The sequence below is a fragment of the Aulonocara sp. 'chitande type north' Nkhata Bay genome, linkage group LG6 (assembly GCF_057382095.1).
Source record: "Aulonocara sp. 'chitande type north' Nkhata Bay isolate Kocher_YH1m ecotype deep benthic linkage group LG6, A_spYH_male_GT1.1, whole genome shotgun sequence".
NCBI classification, from domain to species: Eukaryota; Metazoa; Chordata; class Actinopteri; order Cichliformes; family Cichlidae; genus Aulonocara; species Aulonocara sp. 'chitande type north' Nkhata Bay.
This window is the reverse complement of record NC_141349.1, coordinates 14,540,523-14,560,497: the sequence shown is the minus strand read 5'-3', so window position 1 is coordinate 14,560,497 and position 19,975 is coordinate 14,540,523. Positions and strand designations below refer to the sequence as shown.

The 19,975-nt window shown below is 39.4% G+C and overlaps 1 protein-coding gene across 7 annotated transcripts in view; it reads right to left on the bottom strand.

Annotated features, from left to right (window-relative positions):
- The window catches only part of LOC147327467 (noelin-2-like), a 43,094-nt gene that overhangs the window by 12,944 nt on the left and 10,175 nt on the right, over positions 1-19,975 (bottom strand). For all 7 annotated transcript variants that reach the window (XM_086295114.1, XM_086295118.1, XM_086295119.1 and 4 more), the window contains 3 exons: positions 12,316-12,465; positions 7,469-7,624; positions 1,314-1,533 (listed from right to left, as the gene is read on the bottom strand). In XM_086295114.1, the coding sequence (XP_086151240.1) occupies positions 1,314-1,533; positions 7,469-7,624; positions 12,316-12,465 (526 nt within the window). The remainder of the gene's footprint in view (positions 1-1,313; positions 1,534-7,468; positions 7,625-12,315; positions 12,466-19,975) is intronic.

The window sequence follows — 19,975 nt, the reverse complement described above, 5'->3', positions numbered from 1 at the left end:
AAACCATAGTCTTACTTCACTACAGCTATTCCATGTGCTCCTCTGCAAAAGCTGCACATATTCCAACCCGATATCATGACAAAGCTTGCAACAGACACATCGAGCTTTGCCTCTCTAAAACGTGAATTGTACATGCATGCAGAAGTTGCAGTAACAGCAGAGGAAAATATTTTATTTCAAGCCAACATAAAAATTATCACGGGAAAGTGCTTAAACAGACTTTATTAACACCTTTGCATGTATATACACATTAGCCGCCTAGCTTAATCTGTTCTGCCAATTAAGGACCCTGGAATGTACTTAATACATTTGTTGCTCACTACTGACTTCGTGGCTTAAATATTATCTCCCCCTGCTGGTAATGCAACTTCTGCACGCAGTGAAGTCGATTTCATGTTTTGGAGAGACAAATTGTGGAATGGACACAGTGGACCGGCATGTCTATTATACGTTTTGCCACGATACTGGGTTGTATGTCCACTTTGTACTCCTCTGCTTCCCTTTGTTCCTTTGCCAGTTGGTCCTGTTTGCTTCTAAGTCAGCTAGGCCAACTTCTTAATTTGTATTCCCAATGTCATCTTTTTCAAGCTCAGATTTTCCTTATGTATGTATGCATCTTTCCCTAAATATCCTGTTTAGTGAAGTCTTGACCCACTATTGAGCATCATCGCATGAGCCAAGGTGTTAAAAATGACATCACCAGGGGCTTTGGGTGAAACCACTGTGAGACCTTGACCCACCCTATCATGTGAACTACTGAGGTCACCGGATGCAAAGAAACCCTGCTAGAAGTTAAATTCCTCAGAGTCGCTTCATTTTGGTTTTAGAACTGAGGAAGTCTCTTGGATGAGAGGTGAAACATTTTCAACAAATATAAAGAAGTCCAGTCGCTTTCACAGTCGACTGAGAACCTACACAGATTCATTTAGTGTAAGTGAACTAGTTGGGTATATCCTAGTTTGGTAGGCCTGACTTTGCAAATTGTGTACCAACTTGATGAAACTTGGTCCTATTTTCTGTTACACTCCTTCCTCACTCCCTGTGGTAAATTTGCATGTTTTTAAACTTCACTCCCCTCCTTTATTCTTCCTGAACGTTCTTCTTCTCAGTTTGTTATAGAACTATTTTTGCAGACTGATGAATCGTTGTATAAATAAATCTTTGAGTGTGTAAACCTGCGGAGTGCTCCTTTGCGTGCTTCCACCCCCCGCGCGCTCACGTTCTTCGCTTTCATGTTCAAATTGCAAACGCGTGAGTTACTTTCAAAAGCAGCACAAGTCATATTTTGTTATTGCTTTCTTTCCAGCACGTACCCAGTTTATTCATGCAGCTGTGCAGCCTGGTCTCCAGCAACAGGACCCTCTGCTGAAGCTCCTCGTAGTCGTATGCTCCAATCTCTTCCTGGATGGCTGTCAGGACGATCGACAGGTTAAGCAGCTCCATCCGCAAGGTGGCCAGCGTCTGTAGATCCAGTCTGTACTGCTCCACCACTGACAACAGGGGCCGTAGCTGAGACATCTGACCCTTTAACTCCTGCGAATGAGTTAAAGAAAGTGAGAGAGGCCATTTGCAGTCATTATTTTTCTCTTTCAGTTGCTGTAGTTCGGCGTAGTGCCACCCTTTGAGGCACACTTGAGGCAGTTTATGTGTCCGGACTGGTCAGGGTGCCCCGTAAGGGTGACCTCATCCCAGCATGTGTAACAGGGTTGGTGGTTTGTTTCTCATTCGGCTGATTACTCTCCTTGTCATCCTTAATCTCCCGTTGTGCTGCCTTCCACCTGTGAATGTTTCAAATGAATCTGTTCACCTGTCCCTTTTGTTCACTCGTCGATGCTAAAAACTGAGCACATGTTTGAGACAATCCTTGTGTCACAAGGCAGCCCCCCGGTCTACCTGTTGCTGATAAACTTGTTGGTAGGAGACAAATGAAATGAACTGAGACACATAAAGCTCTCATTTCCTTTGGGTTTGGTTCAGAAGAATATTTACTTTGCGTCCTTAATTCTTTCTGTGCATTTGGCAGCTGAGATGCTGCACATCATATTTCATTTCTGCCTCTGTCGCCGCATCTCTTTGCTCTCCCCGAGGAACAGACGTGAGCGAGGGAAGCGGAGAATCACGTTAACCGAATGGAAAGCGCCCCCAGAACATGCTAGAGGGACTGCGCAATCCATCTGGCCTGAGAACGCTTCACAGTCCCACAGGAGGTGATGGAAGATGTGCTGGAAGAGAGTACGTCTGGGCAAGTCTTTTCTGGCAACGTGACCCAAATAAGCAGCATAAAATGGATGGAGGAAAACTCTCATTTTAAAAAAATGCACTCTGGATCATATCGGGCCAGAAAGGCCCCCTTTCCCCCCTCTAATCAGCTTAAATGGAGATCAATAAAAATATGGATAGCATATGAAACAATTGTGCTTGCAGCAAGAGGGACAATAAATTTTTATTTGCTACTTTTATATCTCTACTTTTAGCCTTGATACTTAGATGTATCTTCTCTTTCAGCTTGCTGAACAAAGAGCTGGATTTGATATGGAAAAGAGAGAAGGATAAAGAGAAGTGTCAAAAGCGAAGACAAAAATGTTATCATCTTCTTATAACATCTCTGCACCCCCGCACACAAACACAACAACATATCCAGTTAACAGTCAGCAGTTGGCAGTCAGTCAAACACTTTATGTATCCAATCCCTCCCCTGCTGTCTTGAAATCACGACCTGAATACTTTTCCAACATCGCTACGACGCATTTTTCCAATTTCTACATGTCACAAGAGCACAGCGTGAAAACTCTGTAATTCCAAGCAGCTTCAGCTCACTACATCATCACCGCTCATTGATATTGGCAGTGTTCTTTGCATATAATTGCAAGTTGATTAAATATTCATTAAAACCCCAATTTTGACAAAATGCCAAAGGTGCCACGGTTTGTTAGATAGCGAACCACTTTACCTGGCTAATCCCTCCCCTGCCACGTCTCCGCCTTCATCTCGATTTCTCTAATCTCTCCCTTCCTGATTCACACTTTTATCTCTCCTCCAGTCTCTGCTTAACCTTTACTTTCCCTCTTACTTCTCCTTGCACAGTCCTCTCATGTCCTCCCTCCCACCAAGAAATATTTAGGTGCAATAAGGCTTACTTTCCTGTCTCTTTCCTCCTCTTTCCTCCACCATCTCTCTCTGTTTATGACTCCCATTTGACATCCCATTCTCCACTCCCGCCCTCCACCCTTGTTTCCTTCCTCCATGGGTTAAAAATACTGTTTAGTTATTGATAAACTTACTGAAGTTCCACATAAATATTCAGGAGTCTTTCCTCTCAGTGCAAAGGCAAAAGCTTATGACTGTGAAAACCCCCAGGAGCAACAATCATATGCACACACACACACACACACACACACACACACATACACGCGTATGCATAAACCAACTATATAAAAACTTAAAAACAGACCCCCCCCAGCTGTTAAGATATGCTCGGCAAGAGATGAAAGGCAGAATGGATTTATGGGGAGGCGGTAATATGCCCTATTGGGGTAAGTAAGGGTTAGTGTGTGTGTGTGTGTGTGTACTTCTACTGCTTTTTATGAGCAGGCAAAAAAAAATCTGTGTGTACAGTCACAGTGTGGAGCTTGCGTCCCTTTTGTAGACAAAGTCCGCATGAATTAAATATTTTTAATTCTTAATTATTAATGAATTCTAATATGAAGACTTGGTTTGGGGTTATGGTGAGGATTACAGTCGGACAAGATGGTTTGTGGAGGGTTATTTCTTGTACACACTAAAAACAAAACTATTCGTCCTGGGACCACAGAATATTAAATGTATATTTCATAAATCCATGATAAGACAAACTAACCAATGAAGGACTGTGAAGTACTGGATCTTTTGTCCTATTTCCTCCAATCACCCCCAACCAGTCACGACAGACGGATCCCAAAGCCTATTAAAAGGGAGTTTTTCCTTCCCCCTGTCGCCAAGCACTTGTTCATTGAGGGTCGCCTTAATGTTGAGGTTTTTCTGTACTTTACAATATTAAATGCTTTGAGGCAACTGTTGTTGTGATTTGGCATTATAAAAATAAAATTGAACTGAATTTATTGAAAAGATTCACCTGTAAATTTGGAATTACTGACATTGACAAGATGAGCAAGCAAATATTTCACAAATATAACCCGAGATATCAAGCTTCTGAATGAACTGGGATGGCAGTCTTTCGATCAGCTATCACCTACTGAATTTAGGTTATACTTCCTGAGGCTACACATACACACATGTGTGTGAATATTTGTCTGAGTTCACCTCTCAGTTGGAGAGCACGGTGGAAAAGCAATTACCTTTCCAATAGTAGATTATCAGTTTTAATCCGAATTAGCACAGGCCTTACCTCATTAGCCATTCAAACAGGACAATAGAAGTGTTTTCATTTGAATTAGTCACTGAACACACAATTAGATCAGTGATCCTAAACTTGACTGAATCAAGTTGATACAACAGTTCACCGCTTAGTTGAGTCAAAAAGGCTTCCTTCAAATTTACACAGCTTTTCTTTCCTTTTCCAGTGTAAATATGCTGTATTAAAAAAGTTTTCTTTAAATAAACACGAATAAAAATGGATAATAACGTTAAATTCTGCAAACTTAAGCTGAGTGCACATAAATGCCCTTGCAGCGGCTTGCCTCATTGTTCGTTGTTCTTTATTTACATTTTGTTATAAAATCTAAATTTAATAAAATCCAAAAGGTCTCCAAGATTAGAATGTAGGTTAATGCCATTCCCTGTGTTTATTCTGCATTTATTCATCTATTAAGTATACCTTTAAGGTACTATGACTGTGAAAGGCTGTATTTCAGTAGAGTAAAAGTAGATGGTCTAAAGATGGCAACAACTGAGGCCACGAGGTGTGCTCAGTTTTCTGGAACTCCGTCCATAACAAAACAAAAAAACCTGATTTATATTTGGCTGCTATCCTCTATCGGGTTGTCTTTTTTTGTCAACAGCTGTGAGCCTCAGAGCGCTCCCGGGAAGTCCTGCTCTGACTATTTGCGATGGATTCTTTGTCTCCCCCACTGTGTCAAAAAGGTGACATTTTGTTTCATTTTCAGGAAGAGGATGCAGAAGCAAGCCGAATTTGTGCTGCGTGCCAAAGTCAAGGTGTTTGCACGAATGTTGTTTTGCAGACGTTACAGCAGAGCTTGACAGTTTGGCCCCGTGATCTAATTTACTGTGCATAATGTGTGCTGTGTGTGACCCCTCAAAATGACTGTCGAATTACAATGTTTACTTTGGATCTGTATCGTTTTTAACTGAGGTTTAAACATTTTCTATTTGACATTTATGTCACCTTTCTTTTAAGCATTTTTTTCCTCCCATGTTGCCTTTTCAAAGCTGGAAGTGAGGTAATTTGATAGAAAGAGCAAATAATTCAAATGTTTGGCTGTAAAAATACTCATTATTTTTAAGTAGAAATCTACTTCTGTGAATAGTAGCACTGACCAACAATTTTTAAGATTGATTGCTATTATATCAGTTTATTACATTTATATACATGGTCCAATTAACTGAAATAGTAATAACTTCCTGTTGAACTTGTTCTCATTGTGTTTTAAGATAAACCTTTAATGTTATTAACTTATGTACATTTGTTAGTTATTGTTGTTTTCATGCTTGTTGTATTAGTTTATCTCTGTTCACTGTAATATAGGGCTGTTATTTGTGTGTGTGAATATGGGGTTGTGCAGTTTTATGACAGCTTTTTCATTATTTTACACTGCATTTGAGAACTGTGTGAATTGAAATTAGCACTGGATCATGTCAGAGCATGGCCGTGTTTGCAAAGCTGCATCTAGACAAGACTTATGGAACAATGTCTATTGGACAGACAAGAACAAAGTCGAAATGTTTGGCCGTATTGCAGTGTGGTATATGAAGAAAACCACAAAAATAATAAATGACAAATGACAATAAATGACACTTGAGGCATCGAGGTGAAAGTTATCTTCAGTTGCAAGTATCTTGGTGTGACCAATAATAAGCTGGACTGGAAGAACCATATGGAGGCGGGGTACAGTAAGAGACAAAGGCTGAGGCCTTTCCACTCCTGCTGTGCAGTGTGGACAATACGATGGTGGCCAGTGCTTTGTTTATGCTTTGGCCTGCTGGGAGGAAGGAGACCGCACAGCAGACAGGAACAGAGAAAACTTATTAAGAAGGCTCTGTGGTCACGTCTGAATTTGAAACAGTTCAGCACTGTTGTGGCAGAGAGAAGAATGCTCTTAAAGCTAACATGACCACGCCATGCCCAGGAGGTTATCACCAGTAGCACCTTCAGTCAGAGCACTCCAGGAGGTCCTTTAAACCGACCACTTTACAGCAGCTGTTTAATGCACAATAATATGATTTTTGACCACATTTCCATATTTCAAATGTGTTGGCTGTTTTATTTATTACTTTTTATCTGTCTATCTAAAGTCACACAAGAAAATAATTACTTTTTCACATCACTTTCCATTCATAAAATCCATTTACATCCGTTTCTGATCAACTTAATATAGATTAAAAAACCTGTAAAAGCAGCAGATTAACAAACCTTAAATGTGGAAAAATGTCAACCATACTTTACCATATAGTTTTTGCCTATCTTTTCCGTGAGATGAAAGTCCCTAAATCACTGCTTAAAGTTACATCCATGTGTAAACAGTGAGCTGGGTTATGCTAGGCTTCCACTTCAGTGTCATTAAGCTGCCAAATGAAGCCGTTTCACAGCTGATTTAACTGTTTAGATCATTCAACTCTCCCTCCTGAGATCCACGGCCTGTCATTCTCTGTAGCTCTTGAAATAATCTTTCACTACCCCTCCCCATGTTTTGTTGTTGGCACAGACGCCTGCCAGTGGCATCATGGCAGAAAGCACCAAGCCTAATGAGATTAGTACTCCTAATTTAGAAAGTGAAATACATTCAGATTTCCCTCAGTAAAACACAATACTTATCCAGGAAGGCAATCTTATCTTCTCTCCTGCAAATTTAAAGTACCAAGGAACAAACTATAAAAGACAAATGCAGAAAAAATGTTCTGTGCTTTTGTGTTTCAATATTATTCTAATCTGGTCATTAATATTAAAATTCAGACTCTTTCCAGACAGATTTTTTTTTTTATGACAGCTTGAAGCCTTAATGTGTGCAGTGATGCTGCAGTTTTACTGGCACCTTCAGAAAAAAGGCTGTGCGACACTTTAACACAGCAGACATGAAGCCAGCAAATTGACAGCTTCAAGACAAGTTTTGTCCTCTTGATGAAAGATGCTCGCGTGTCTGAGAGCAGGCAAGAAACTTCAGCTTGGCATGCGTGAAATCAATGTTTTCACACCAAAGGTTATATGTTCCCTGCAGCGACTGTCTGCATTGTATGCGACTTGATGTGTATGTGTGTGTGTGTCTGTTTGTGTGTGTGTTTCTGTGTGTGTGTTTACCTGCAGGCTCCTAGCTGTCAGACTGCGGGGACTGGCCACATAAGTGTGTAACCGTCCATCCACTCCTCTCAGCAGTGGCTCAGAGTCTCGAACATATTGCAGGTCTCTGGATGTCCGCAGGTCAACCACCTCCATGGACTGACTCACGTTCTGGACCTGATGTACACACACACACACACACACACACACACACACACACACACACACACACACACACACACACACGCATATGCATAATGCTGCTGATACCATCAGTGATTACTGTTTGTCCCTTCCATTAATATTTATGATTGGCTTTGGATGCTGTCTGATTACTGGCACCTGTTATTTGTTTCCAAACACCTGTTGTTTGCCTACAAATATGGCTGTGTGGTGATATGATGACAAACAAAGGGCTAGTTCACTGAATTTTTAACCCCCCATGGTAACTAGTATAGCAAAGACAAAAAAAAGTTGTTGCACGCTGGTTTGAGTGTTAATGTTAAACCAACAAAACAAATGCTGTATTTCAATAATCATTTACTTATTATTTTATGTTATTTTTTATATTTTATAATGTATATGTATATAGGGACTTTTATTGTGAAATGAAAGAGCAGGAAGAACCACGTAGTTGCTGTCTGTAGCACAGACAGCAGAAAAGATTCCAGGTCTGAAAAGTGAAACCAATGTGGAATTCGTCTTTTTAATGGCCAACAGAGGGGACACAAAATCCTATGGAAGTCTATGGAAAACATAATGTATAAAAAATTAGATCAATTTTTAAATGTTGATAATTCTATGTTTCAGAAAGAAGTATTATCTGGAGTATGCTCATTAGCTATCGACTTGTAAATGACAATCAATGAGCGTTTGACCCTTCTACCACACAAAATGATCCCTATGAGCAACGCCTGCTTCAGTCAGAGGAGTTATCAGATGATGATGATAAATTGGTCTCTTTAGAGACCCTAAAAACAACAGCAAATAGAATAACAGATCTTTTCTATAGAAGATCATTAACTTGGTTATTTATGTATTTAGCTAATCGTTTAAAATAAACATTTTAATGTGCGTTCATAATTTTACAGCTGAGTGTGCTCTCAGTGCTGCTAGTTATCTCTAAAGTGGTTGCTGCATATTAGAGTTCTGAGACTAGCTTACTGTCCCACAGCCTAATACACTGAGTGGAAAGATGTGATAAAGATGTGGAAATTGCTTCAGTTTACTGGCTGATCAAAGTAAAATTATTTTTATTGATTGAATAGATATACTTAAAGTATGCGCTGTGTTCTCATTGCTGCAATTCTACCCGTGTAAAACTAAGTGAATTTAAATCAAGTATAAAACCATTTATACACTTTTTGCATCACAAAATCAATACATGCCCATTTTAATGACAATGCAGCACACAGTCTGAGCTGCTTTAACCTACACCTTGGCTTCTTTCCTGACATTAGTAAGGTTTACAACTACTTATACAAATACTCCATTTTCTACGCAGATAATATATATTGCTCTGAAAACATGCTGTAAGTGAAAGAACCTGCTCCTGACCAGGTTATGTGTTCAATGTAAGTTACCATGGTGAATTAGCTCGGTAAAAAGTGAGCCACTTTCTTGACAGAGTACACTCTGATGTTAAGCCTGCTAGCCCAGTAATCTTACTTTGTAGTACCCACCCCTGGTGATGCAATGCCATCTAGGTCTACACCTTTATGGATCTAGTAGTGACACGGGCCACCAACCAAGACGGAGGAGGCAGCAGGAGGAAGACAAGCTGTCAGAACTGATAGTGATGCCAGTGTTAGCTAACAGCTGCAGATGTTTTCAGACACTGATGTTACAGGTGTTCAGGGATTCATTGGTGATTGTTTTAAATTTTCATTTTCACTGAAGAAGAATATCGTAGCTGCTATTAAGTACTTCACAGCTTGCTGTTTTCAACTTGAGACAACACTACCCTGGCAGAATTCACGCACTATGCTAGAGGTTTCTCGTGTGATGTCATGTGCATATTCCTCAAGAGCCATCCACCATGCTGGACATGATACAACTGCCTGTTGTGAAGTGAAAAAATGTGCATTCACCAACTGGTTGCCAAGTGGTTTCTGGACGTTGCTGACAATCTCTAAGAGAAATCAGTTATAAATAGAGGGTTGCAACACAAACCTCTTTCCGATTGCTCTGGTCATTAGCAGGCTGCTACAGTCACGTGTTGTTTGCATGGAAGATTGAAATTACTTTCAAGCAGTAGTGAAACTGTGAAAAGTGCAATACAAACTGTAAATGGTCGCTTTAATCTAAAAGTTGTGCCACAGTGCTGTTTCCAACACATTTCAAGGGCAGACTTTTTACTCTGAAGACAACTAGTCTCCATTTACAGTTTGTGTCGCACTTTTCACAGTTTTACTACCTCTCAGAAAGTAGCTAGCAAATGTTTGCTAACATGCCAGCAAGGTCCATACAAACTATTGGTGACCACAGCAATCTGCTGGTGATAAAGGCAATCATTAGAAGGTTTTCACCAACAGACCAGAGTATAAACATTTTGCTAGCAACCGGTGGTTCAAAAAGGGTCACTAACCAGTCTCTGGCACTGTGTGAATGGGGCTTTAGTCACCTGACCCTACCTTTGATATATAAGTGGTTAATAGTGATGGGACTCCAAAACCCCAAAGTATACATAATATACTACATAATGTTTATATGCAACAAAGGGACAGAGTTACAATTAAGCTAGCAACTCTGGATGTAAACTTTGCAGCACTGTACAGTGACACAGTGATCCTTGGAGTTAAATTCTACCAACAAAATTAACAGGCTGGGTTTTTTTTGGCAGATTTAACAGATCTCGAATGTTAAAAGATGAAAACAAAAGGATCACCAAAGTTATCCGAGATAACCTCTGGGGTCCGTGAATATCTGCAGCAAGGGTTACAGCAATTCTTCCAAACTGGTCGAGATATTTGAGTCTAAAGCAGTGACCAACAGGCTGGCAGTGCTAAATACAGTCATTCTGTTCATGTGGTTCAAAATTTAAACTGCAAACAGTATGGTGGGCAGTTTTATTGTTCTGTGGTTTTATGTGTTTATTTTATTTAATTGTTCATTTAAATAATTGATTAATTTTATTTACTAATTTAATTGTGTATATGTTTTTAATTTTCTGTATTAAAGGAAGGTGGTGAGAGTTTTTAAAGTTGTAGTAGTAGTAGAATATATTATTATTAGTAGTATTATTACACTTAACACACTGTTTGCTGCTACAACTACACATGTTTCTTTTCCAAATATTTATTTATAAGTGACTTATGTATGTATGTATGTATATATATGTATATATTGTACTATTCTTAGTTAGTGTATTGTCTGTCTTGTCTTAATGTTGGTTTAAAATGGAGCACTGTAACAAAAAATAATTTCCCCCAGGGATCAATAAAGTATTCTGATTCTGATTCTGATTCTGATTATTAGTATTATTATTATCATCGTCATCATCATTATCATTATTATTATTATTATTATTGTTGTTTCATAAAAGTTGTAGGCACCACATTAAAAAACATTTTTTACACGTAACACGTAACATTTTTAGCTCCTAACTGAAAATAGAAATAGGTAAATAAATAAAAATGGATAAATAAAAGAGTGTGAGGAAAATATGCTTTGTAAATTAAAAGCAGTTCATGCTTCGGGTTTAACATCCCCCATTCACTGCTCAACAATATGATACAAAGACACAGTTTGCAGACCCCCTGTTCCCCTCTCTTAGATCTCATTAGGTCCATTTAAACAGAAGTCCCTCTCCTTTCGTGTCCTGCTCTAAAAAACAACCCCCACTCACGCCCCGTCTCATTAACCAGGCAGAGGGTGTACCACACACTTGAAATCTCTTTTAATGTTGAATGAAAAACAAGTGTTTAAAAAAATCTACTATAAAAATGACCCAGATATTTCCAGATATTCAGGAGTGATATGCAAACAAACAAACAAACAAACCCGCCCACACATCTCCTGTACAACACGTTCTGTAGAGGCCAGACAAGCAAAAAAAATAGAAAAATAAAAAATAAGCGCTCATACCACCGCACACAAACTCACAGCGGGATCTAGGTGTCACTTCCACAGACATGCTGAGCTGATTAAGATTCATAAATACAAAAGACTCTCAACAAGAGCAGAGCGAGGAGAGAAGAGGGAGTTATTTCTGATAGTGTTCATCTACCTTTTTCTCATTTCTCTCTCGTTTTGTGTGAAGCGAGAACAGGATGTAACAGCACCAGTGTAGGACAAAAAGAGTAGTAATCTTTGTGATATTGCCATTGGTGTGCTCCGGTTTACTACAGCGTTGGTGAGAAAACGTGCCGTCGTGTGCGAGGCTGAGAATAGCGAATGCATTCAGAAATGTTTGCTTACTTGATGCCGTTCAATAATTCATCAATTTCTGTCACAAATCACTTTTATTACCCTCTCTTAGGACACAGGCATGAACTGAATAGCCCCGTACACATGTACACACACACAAGCAGTTACACGCTTGTATGGTCGTATGCTGAGCTGCACCCACAACACAGAACAAAGTGTTTCTTTCCCACCCATCTGTCAGCGTTTCTTTGAGTTTAAACTCTTTTGGCATGCTGAATGACTGGCAGTCTACAGAGGATTTGGCTACTGATGTATCAGGAATACATCTGTCAGCAAAGCCCGTGTGTGTCTGTTCATGTGTGTTTCTGCAAGTGTCAAAACAAAGAGACAGTCCAGTGAATATTTTCATTCCAGTACACTGCCTCTGCCCCGTGCCGCATGTCAATGCTGACCACTGAAACGTCAAGGCGCGAGACGAACACTCACAAATGCACACGCACCTGCTCGGTCAGCGAGCGTAGCTGTCGACTCCGAGGGTCTCGTTTACAGAGGTTCCGTGCCGGGGCGACCACCGTGCACATGCACCTGCCGTCGGGATCCGAGGCCGTGCTGTAAACCTGCCAGCCTTCCTCTGAGCCCGGGTACAGCCCCTGCACACAAACACGCCCGGTGTTAATGAAGTCACTGCGGGATAACACATTACCAGACGAGAGGGTGAGCAGAGGAAAGCACAGAAAGCAAAACAGAACAACAAACAAATTCATCACCTATTAGCAGAGCAGATGATGTACACAACAAGCTGGAGTACAACTATTTCCATTACCAAATAAACACCTCACCATTGCTCCTTGGCTTAACTACTTTATGCTTCTGTGACACGCAGGCCATGGGACTGTTTTTGTCAGTAAAAAGACTCTAAAACGTCTGGCTCAGATTAGATTAACCACAATGGAAACCAAGTTAAAATGTGTAAAACTGACATTTAACAATGCACAGGTTTGACATTTGAAACCATCAAATCAAACTGGGAGGGATTAAATGATTTATGGTTAAAATGCCTTTTTGGTCTGCATGCTACAGCCAGGTAGCAGGAAACAAATGTGTAAATGCACTAATGCAGGAAACTTATTGGTAAAACAATGAACATCCAGAGATGGATGGAGCAACATTGACATTCATTTGAAGTTGTTGATGAATGTAGGGTGATGATGTTCAACATTCACGGTCTTGTGAATGTCGAATATCTTTGAGAGACACATTTTGTTCTTCAACTGTGAAAACAGCAAGAAACGAAGAAGAAAAAGAAAGAAAAAAAGCAGAGGTTCAGGTATTGGTGGTTATTTATTTCTGCTTTGTCAGTTTGATTTAAATTTAGCTTAAAAAGGGTTTTTAGAGGAATCTGAAAACCGGATGCTACATTTAGAGATTAAAGCGAAAAGCTTCAGTGCTATGAACTCACTCGTATGCTTTGACATTGCATAATAATAATACAACAAAACAGAAAGCAAATATCAGTGATTAAAATTTAAGTTGATGATTGAAGTTTTTAGAGATTAAGTGGTTGCTCATAGATGTTTGGTTGTGCACTGGTGTGGACTGTTTGCAGGGTAGAAATCATCTTTTGTGCAGATTTGTGGGAGCTCTGGGGAGTCGGTGACTTTCTGCCAGAGAGATCAGCAGTTCCGTCCGTGGAGGCAGAGAGTGGAAACTCTCCAGTAATGCTGCTAGCTTTCCTGGACACAGACATGTGGGAGGCGTCACAGCTGATTTTAGCAACAAATGAGAAATTCAGAATTGGACATGGATGTCTCTGGTGAAGTCGAGCCCAATGAAAACACAGAAAGCGCACAATCTCCGTTTGACAAACATAAAAAGACGCTGAAATCACGAGATGCATCATGGTGAGATCACACAGAGATTTACGTGCTGGCTACGACGATAATGACATAAAAGGAAAATATCTGTTCAGCCCTGATGACTGCAGTCTGACCTGAATAAGACTGAGACGCTGAAAAGAAGTGTGTTGGCTGAAAATAAAAAATACATGAAAAACCCTACAAAGGCTACGAAACGGAGATTTAATAGAGACTACATTCTCCTAAAAAATAGAAAAAGAAAAAAGCACAGAGCGGTAACTCCTCTTATCTTTATTTCTACCTTTACACCAAAATATGAGGGTTTTTTTTTCCAAATGATGAATGCACATCTCCCATGATCTGTTTATATGTATGCCTACTTTTATCTTTCAGCACATACTGTAAATGGGAGGTAGGAAATGTATTCATTCTTAAGCGAAGCCGTTATTGAAGCATGTGATTCAAGGTAAAATCATTCATAACACCCTCAACAGTGATCACAGTGACTGAGGGAAAATGTTTTTGATAGATTTGATAAATCCAATTAAGTGTGACTTTCTTTTAGATAATATTCTGGACACCTTGGAAACAGTAGCTAGTACAAATGATTTTGATAACACAAATCAGAGCCTGATCAATATATTGGTTGGGAGTCGGGACTGATAATGAAAATTTAAAAGGTAAGAAATTGAGGTGGAAAAAATATTTTAACCATGTTACGAGTGTTGAGGCTGCATAGTGTGTCCACCAGAGGGCACTCTGCAACTTCCTTGTTGGCAACACGTAATTGGAAGGTAACAAACACAAGGAGCTTTGTCTTATTATCTCAGTGAGGACTCATAAACAGCTGAACACGTCTAAGATTAAATACACAATTACTGATTTTAGGAAAAGCCCTCCTAAACACAAAGCTACTTTTATTAAAGGTCAGATTGTGGAGTGTGTTTAATGTTAATGCCTTTGAATAGTTGTTGATCCGAAGCTTGATTTTAAAGCAAACTGTGAAGCTGTGTGCAAGAAGGGGCCCCAGCGACTCCCATGTTTGAGAAGGCTTTCTTGTTTCCGCACTGATAAAACCACGATGATTTCATTTTATCCTGCTTTTATTGAATCTGTTTTATCCTTTTCTTTGTTGTCGTGGTTTGGATTCTTATCTGTAAATAACACAAACTCACTCAATCAAACTGTTAAGTGGTCTAACAGGCTGACTGGTTAACCACAGCATCCCTGCACACCAGACAGTTCCAGTTTCTTCCTTCTGGTCGAACGCTTCTGTTCCCAAAATGTAAAACAACAAAAGTTAAAAATAGCTTTGCTGTAGCAGCCATTACTCAAATGAACAAATGAGAGTTTTTGCAGTTTTTTCCCTTAGCGGGGGCGACATGAAGCCCAAGGTATTTTTAGTCATTGTTTTATAGTAGTATGTACAATTGTTGTCTGTTCTGCCTGTATTGAGAGCGTGAATATGACGATGGATGACCCACTGCTGCAGAGCAACGCAGCAGGAAACGTGGTGTTCCAAGTTATTAAGAATGAATCTCATCATAAAAATGGCTGAACCGCTAAATGACATTAGCTCATCCAAGGAAAAGCACCTGTGTGTTCATTCACATGGACAACAAAATGCTCATTTTTTCATCTAAAGTGGTTATCGGCTTTCATTACGTTCACAATTCTTATAAAACTATCAGCTGCAAAAATACGTCGACTCCAGTACTGTCCTTAAGTGCCTATTATAGGTCCTCCTGCTGCAATGGAGTGGGCGTTTTTCACTGAGGTTTCAATTTCTACTTAACAGTCAAACGAAAATATTGCTTTTATAGTGCTTTTTTTTTTTTTACCCCACTACATTTATCTAACTATAGTTACAAGTTATTTCTCCTGTTACAATTTTTCATAACCGTCCTGGTGAGTAAAGACTATGTCAGGTTTGTGATAAACTGCAGGATTGAACTTTCTTTTGTGTATGAGGAAAATTCTCTTTTTTACATTAAGAAAACATAAAAATTGAATTAGCTAAACAACGCTGTCACAAAGCTAACAGCAGGGAAACAGGAAACACTGTAGTAGTGTGTGGTTTGGCTGTTGTAGAGGTGGGGGAGAGATCAATGCCATTTTGTTGATTCAGTAGTTTCAGGTAAGCTGATAAAAAAGGAGAAAAGCTGTGTTAGCAGATTTTCTTCCCTATGGATATGAACAAGTACTTTTATCTGCTCTGTGGATCACTTAATAAAGCAAATCTGACTGAAATCAAGACTGGCTTCAACAACAGTTAGTAGTACGAGTTGGCTATTAATAGATAGCACCTCAGCAAGCTAATGTGTGAAACAAGCCTGGTACAAACACACACAGATATAAGGTCATGTTCAGCTCTTGTTTAGCCAGTAAGTATAAACGTATTATTTAACCGTACCACGAGATTCCAGCAAGAAATTATAATATGACAGGATTTGTCCTGTTCTTTAATGTTATTAGGACAGGGGTGTCAAACATGAGGCCTGAGGCCTGCTGAAGACTCCAGTCTGGCCCATGGGACAGCACTGTAAAGTGTAAAGGAAAGCATACATTTGGGGATTTTAACGATATTTTTGTAGATTTTAGAGCTTTTCCTACTAATAAAAATGTCCCTCGTGGCCACTGATACACACCAAAGTAAATAAATGACAGAAAGTTATTGGGTTTTTTTTTTTAATCTTTGATAGAAAGACATTCTGTCATTTAACAAAAATGTTCAGTTTTATAATTACAGGAGCTAACAGGACTTTTTCTTTAATTTTACACATGTATGTCTTAAAATCTAAGGCCAAAGATTAGTGACGACAGACTTCAGCATAATTTCTTCATCATGAAGAAAAACTGAGACGCATTGTTTCAACTGCACTTCATTTCCTTATATTAAAGTGTTTCAGGGACTAAATGTGTAATAAAATGTCTTTGCACTGACAGAGAGGAGAGCTTCACGAGTTTGGTCCACTCAAAGTGGGCTGCATGTGGTCCACAGTGTAAAATGAGTTTGACATCTCAGCTTTTAGGATCTGATTTTCATTGATTCCTGAGCTTTCTGAGCATTAAGTACTTGTCATGTTTTACTTCTGGTTAATGTTTCATATTTGCTTCTGTCAAGCTTATACATATCCAGTGTGTTCTTTTGTCTATTCTTCATTTCCTGCTTTACTTTGGTAATCCTTTGCCTCTTGTGTTTTACAGTTGCTTTTACTTCCCATCTGTCCTCATCTAGCTGATTGTACAGCTGATATTACTCCCTGCCTTGATTAGCCTTCTGTGTATAACTTGTCCCGCATCCCCTTGGTCTTTTGTTGAGCTGCCTGTAGTCGTACCTTCTCTCTGTGTTCCCATGTTGTTGCCTTGTTTTTGGAATTCTGCTATTTAGTTTCTTGGCTCTCGCTACAGCCTAAATGAACAGCTCGCCTTTTGTTATTGGAACTCTGCCTCCCTGCATCTTGCATTTGGGTCCTCTCACTACACATCTCACAGTTCTAAACAGTCTATGTTTAACCAGGCCCAAGTTCAATAACTAATCAAATCACTGTGGGTCAGTCTGCATGTTCAACATGAAAGGATTCTGGAGCCTGCATTTATGACATCCTTTAAAAAATCACTTCAAAATCAATATTTATTTTAACATGCACCACTTGAATCTACCCATGAGGATCTAAAATCCAGTTATTAATTGAATATTTGATTAAAGTGAAAAAGAAAAAAAGCACAGGCTCAGAAGATTAGTGTTGATAATCCACAATCAGGTGCTCTTCAAAGACGAGGCCAGCGGTCGAATAGAGATTTTAATGTTCAAAAAGAAAAACAACGTTTGTGCTTATTATTAATGGCAGTCCTTGGTATTGATTTGGGGAGTGGGGGACGAAATCAGAGGGGCTTTGGTTTAAGACAAAAAAGTATTAATTCATGAATCAAACAATGGGTTTCAGATCAGAGAGTCTCCATCGTGATACGAAGAACAAACAAAACAGAGATTTAATTGAAAGGGCTTAAGAGGCACACCGTGTGCGAATTCTAGCATTTAACCCTAGAACACTATCGCTGGGTGATTTACACCCGAGAAAATACATTTACATGATTTCTCCCTCCTGCAGCTGTTTGCGTGTCGAGGAGCCTGTGCCTTCACCAGGGAAGTCTCAAATGTCCCAGGAATGGGTGGACCAAAGACCAGCTTTCCAGAGTCATTATTTTGTTTTAGGAGTTCTATTTTTCATTTTGTTAGACATGGCACAGTTAAAAGTAAAAGAAGACCACTCTAATTTGTCATGTGTTGTCATATTTTGATATATTTGATTACTTTTCATTGGTTATATTATATCGGGTAAAAATCACCCGGCATTAGTGATCGTGTTACTATTTATAGCGATAGTGTTCTAGGGTTAAGAGGCATTTCAAGTGGCTCCTTTACAACTCTGTTTGTACGCTGTACATTTGCAGCTATTTAAATGTCAGCACTCCTGCTGGTGTAATAGTATGTACGTTTTGCTTTTTGTTATTCAGACAGTAGGAAAATAAAAAAAAAAGTTATTATTTGCCTCACCACAGGGGAATCCTATTTTTAACCTTTTGTAGCCTAAAGAATGGCACAAATCCAACCTGCTGAGGTGATTTTAAAAACTGCAGCACAGAGGAGTGGACAGGCAATTATTAGCACTTGAAAAATACAGTCTAAGCTGTTATATAATCAGACCCTTTTTTTATGTTTTGGGTTATTTGGGACTCATTAGGTTGAGGCGACACCGATTGTTCCCAGAGGGCTAACCATTTGGAAGCAAGTAACAGCAGAGGAAGTTAAAAACCATAAAGACAAAAACACAGAAGACGCTAAATCACGAGCTCATTACTGTGAGGTTTATCCAGGTCTGCAGCTTGACCTACTTAGTGATAACACTTTAGAACAATGTAAAGGAACGGCTGAGTTTGATCTGACACTCACAGCCTGTCGCACTGAGCTGCCCTAAAAACCCTGAAAAAGAATAATGGCAGAGGGGGAGGATGAGAGAAGGAGGCTGCCGAGAGGATGAAGGCACGAGAGGGAAATATGGAGGGGGGACCGTGGTGGCCTGGAGGGAAACATCTGATAAATCTATCAGCTGGGTTCAGAGGGGTAACCTTCACAATGTTCACAATGGAGCTGATGACGCGAGCGTTGAGGTTTAAAAAGAGGAAGATGTGAATGAGCTGAATGTATGAGCATCGGCTGTGCCTCCTGCTCGATGTAATTAAACAGAGGACATATGGCACCTCGGGGCTCATTTCACACGAGGGAAAAATGATAAAAATCTACACAGGCAGCTCGACTGATTGTGATCAGAGCAAATACAGAGAGCGCAGAGCAAACAGAGCCGCATTTCTGCAGTTGACAAATTGTTGATAAGAGGCTGAGGAGACAGGAGGACGTACGCAACTCAGAAAAATGTGTGTAACATCCTATATAAGAGAAAAATCGGAAAGTCTTACTGACACCATGTAGCTTAGAGTGTGTTTACCCAGACTAGCACTGCAATGAATAGACTGTATAGAAGCCTTCTTTTTTAAAAGTCATATGCTCTTATGACATAAGAAAAATATGCATAGTGAGTCAGCAGTAACACATAAACACTGAATGCTCTGACTGAGCATGGCAAAACAGGTTAGCAACAGAAACGCTGCAACATTAATCTCAATATAATAATATTATGTAGCAAAAAGTAAAAGGCCAACAACTGAAATGTGTTGTGGCAACAGGCTAAATGGGTAAATAAATGAATAGAACAGTTTAAAAATGACCAATAAAAACTCAATCAAGCTTAAACTAAATGCTAAAGAGTCAGAGGATAGTGAATAGTTACAACAGCTGCTTAAAACAATAAAGAATCCATTGAAATGCTTCTGTTACTCAGTATGTAAGCTGAACAAAGCACCAATTCATTAGCAGCCCTTATCTTAAAAAACAAAAAGAAAAACCTTTTAATACAATTTATGTTTTAATTACCATGCAGTTAAAAATTAATTCAGCAAAGTTGAAGCACATTTGGAACCTGACAAGTAGTGCTGATTAAAGAGCATTTGAGTTCATTTGATAAGACTCCAGGGAAGCACAATTGGCAAAAAATAAATAAATAAATAAATAAATAAACACTTTGGCGAAAGTGATGTAGCTAACAATTAAATTTATGTGCAATTAAGCTGGATTACAGAGACACAACAGCCAGATTTCAGACATTTCCCATTTAGAAACTGTCTGTCAACTATTGCAGTAGCAACACTGCCCATCTAACATCTCCATCTGCTTCAGCCACGGTCT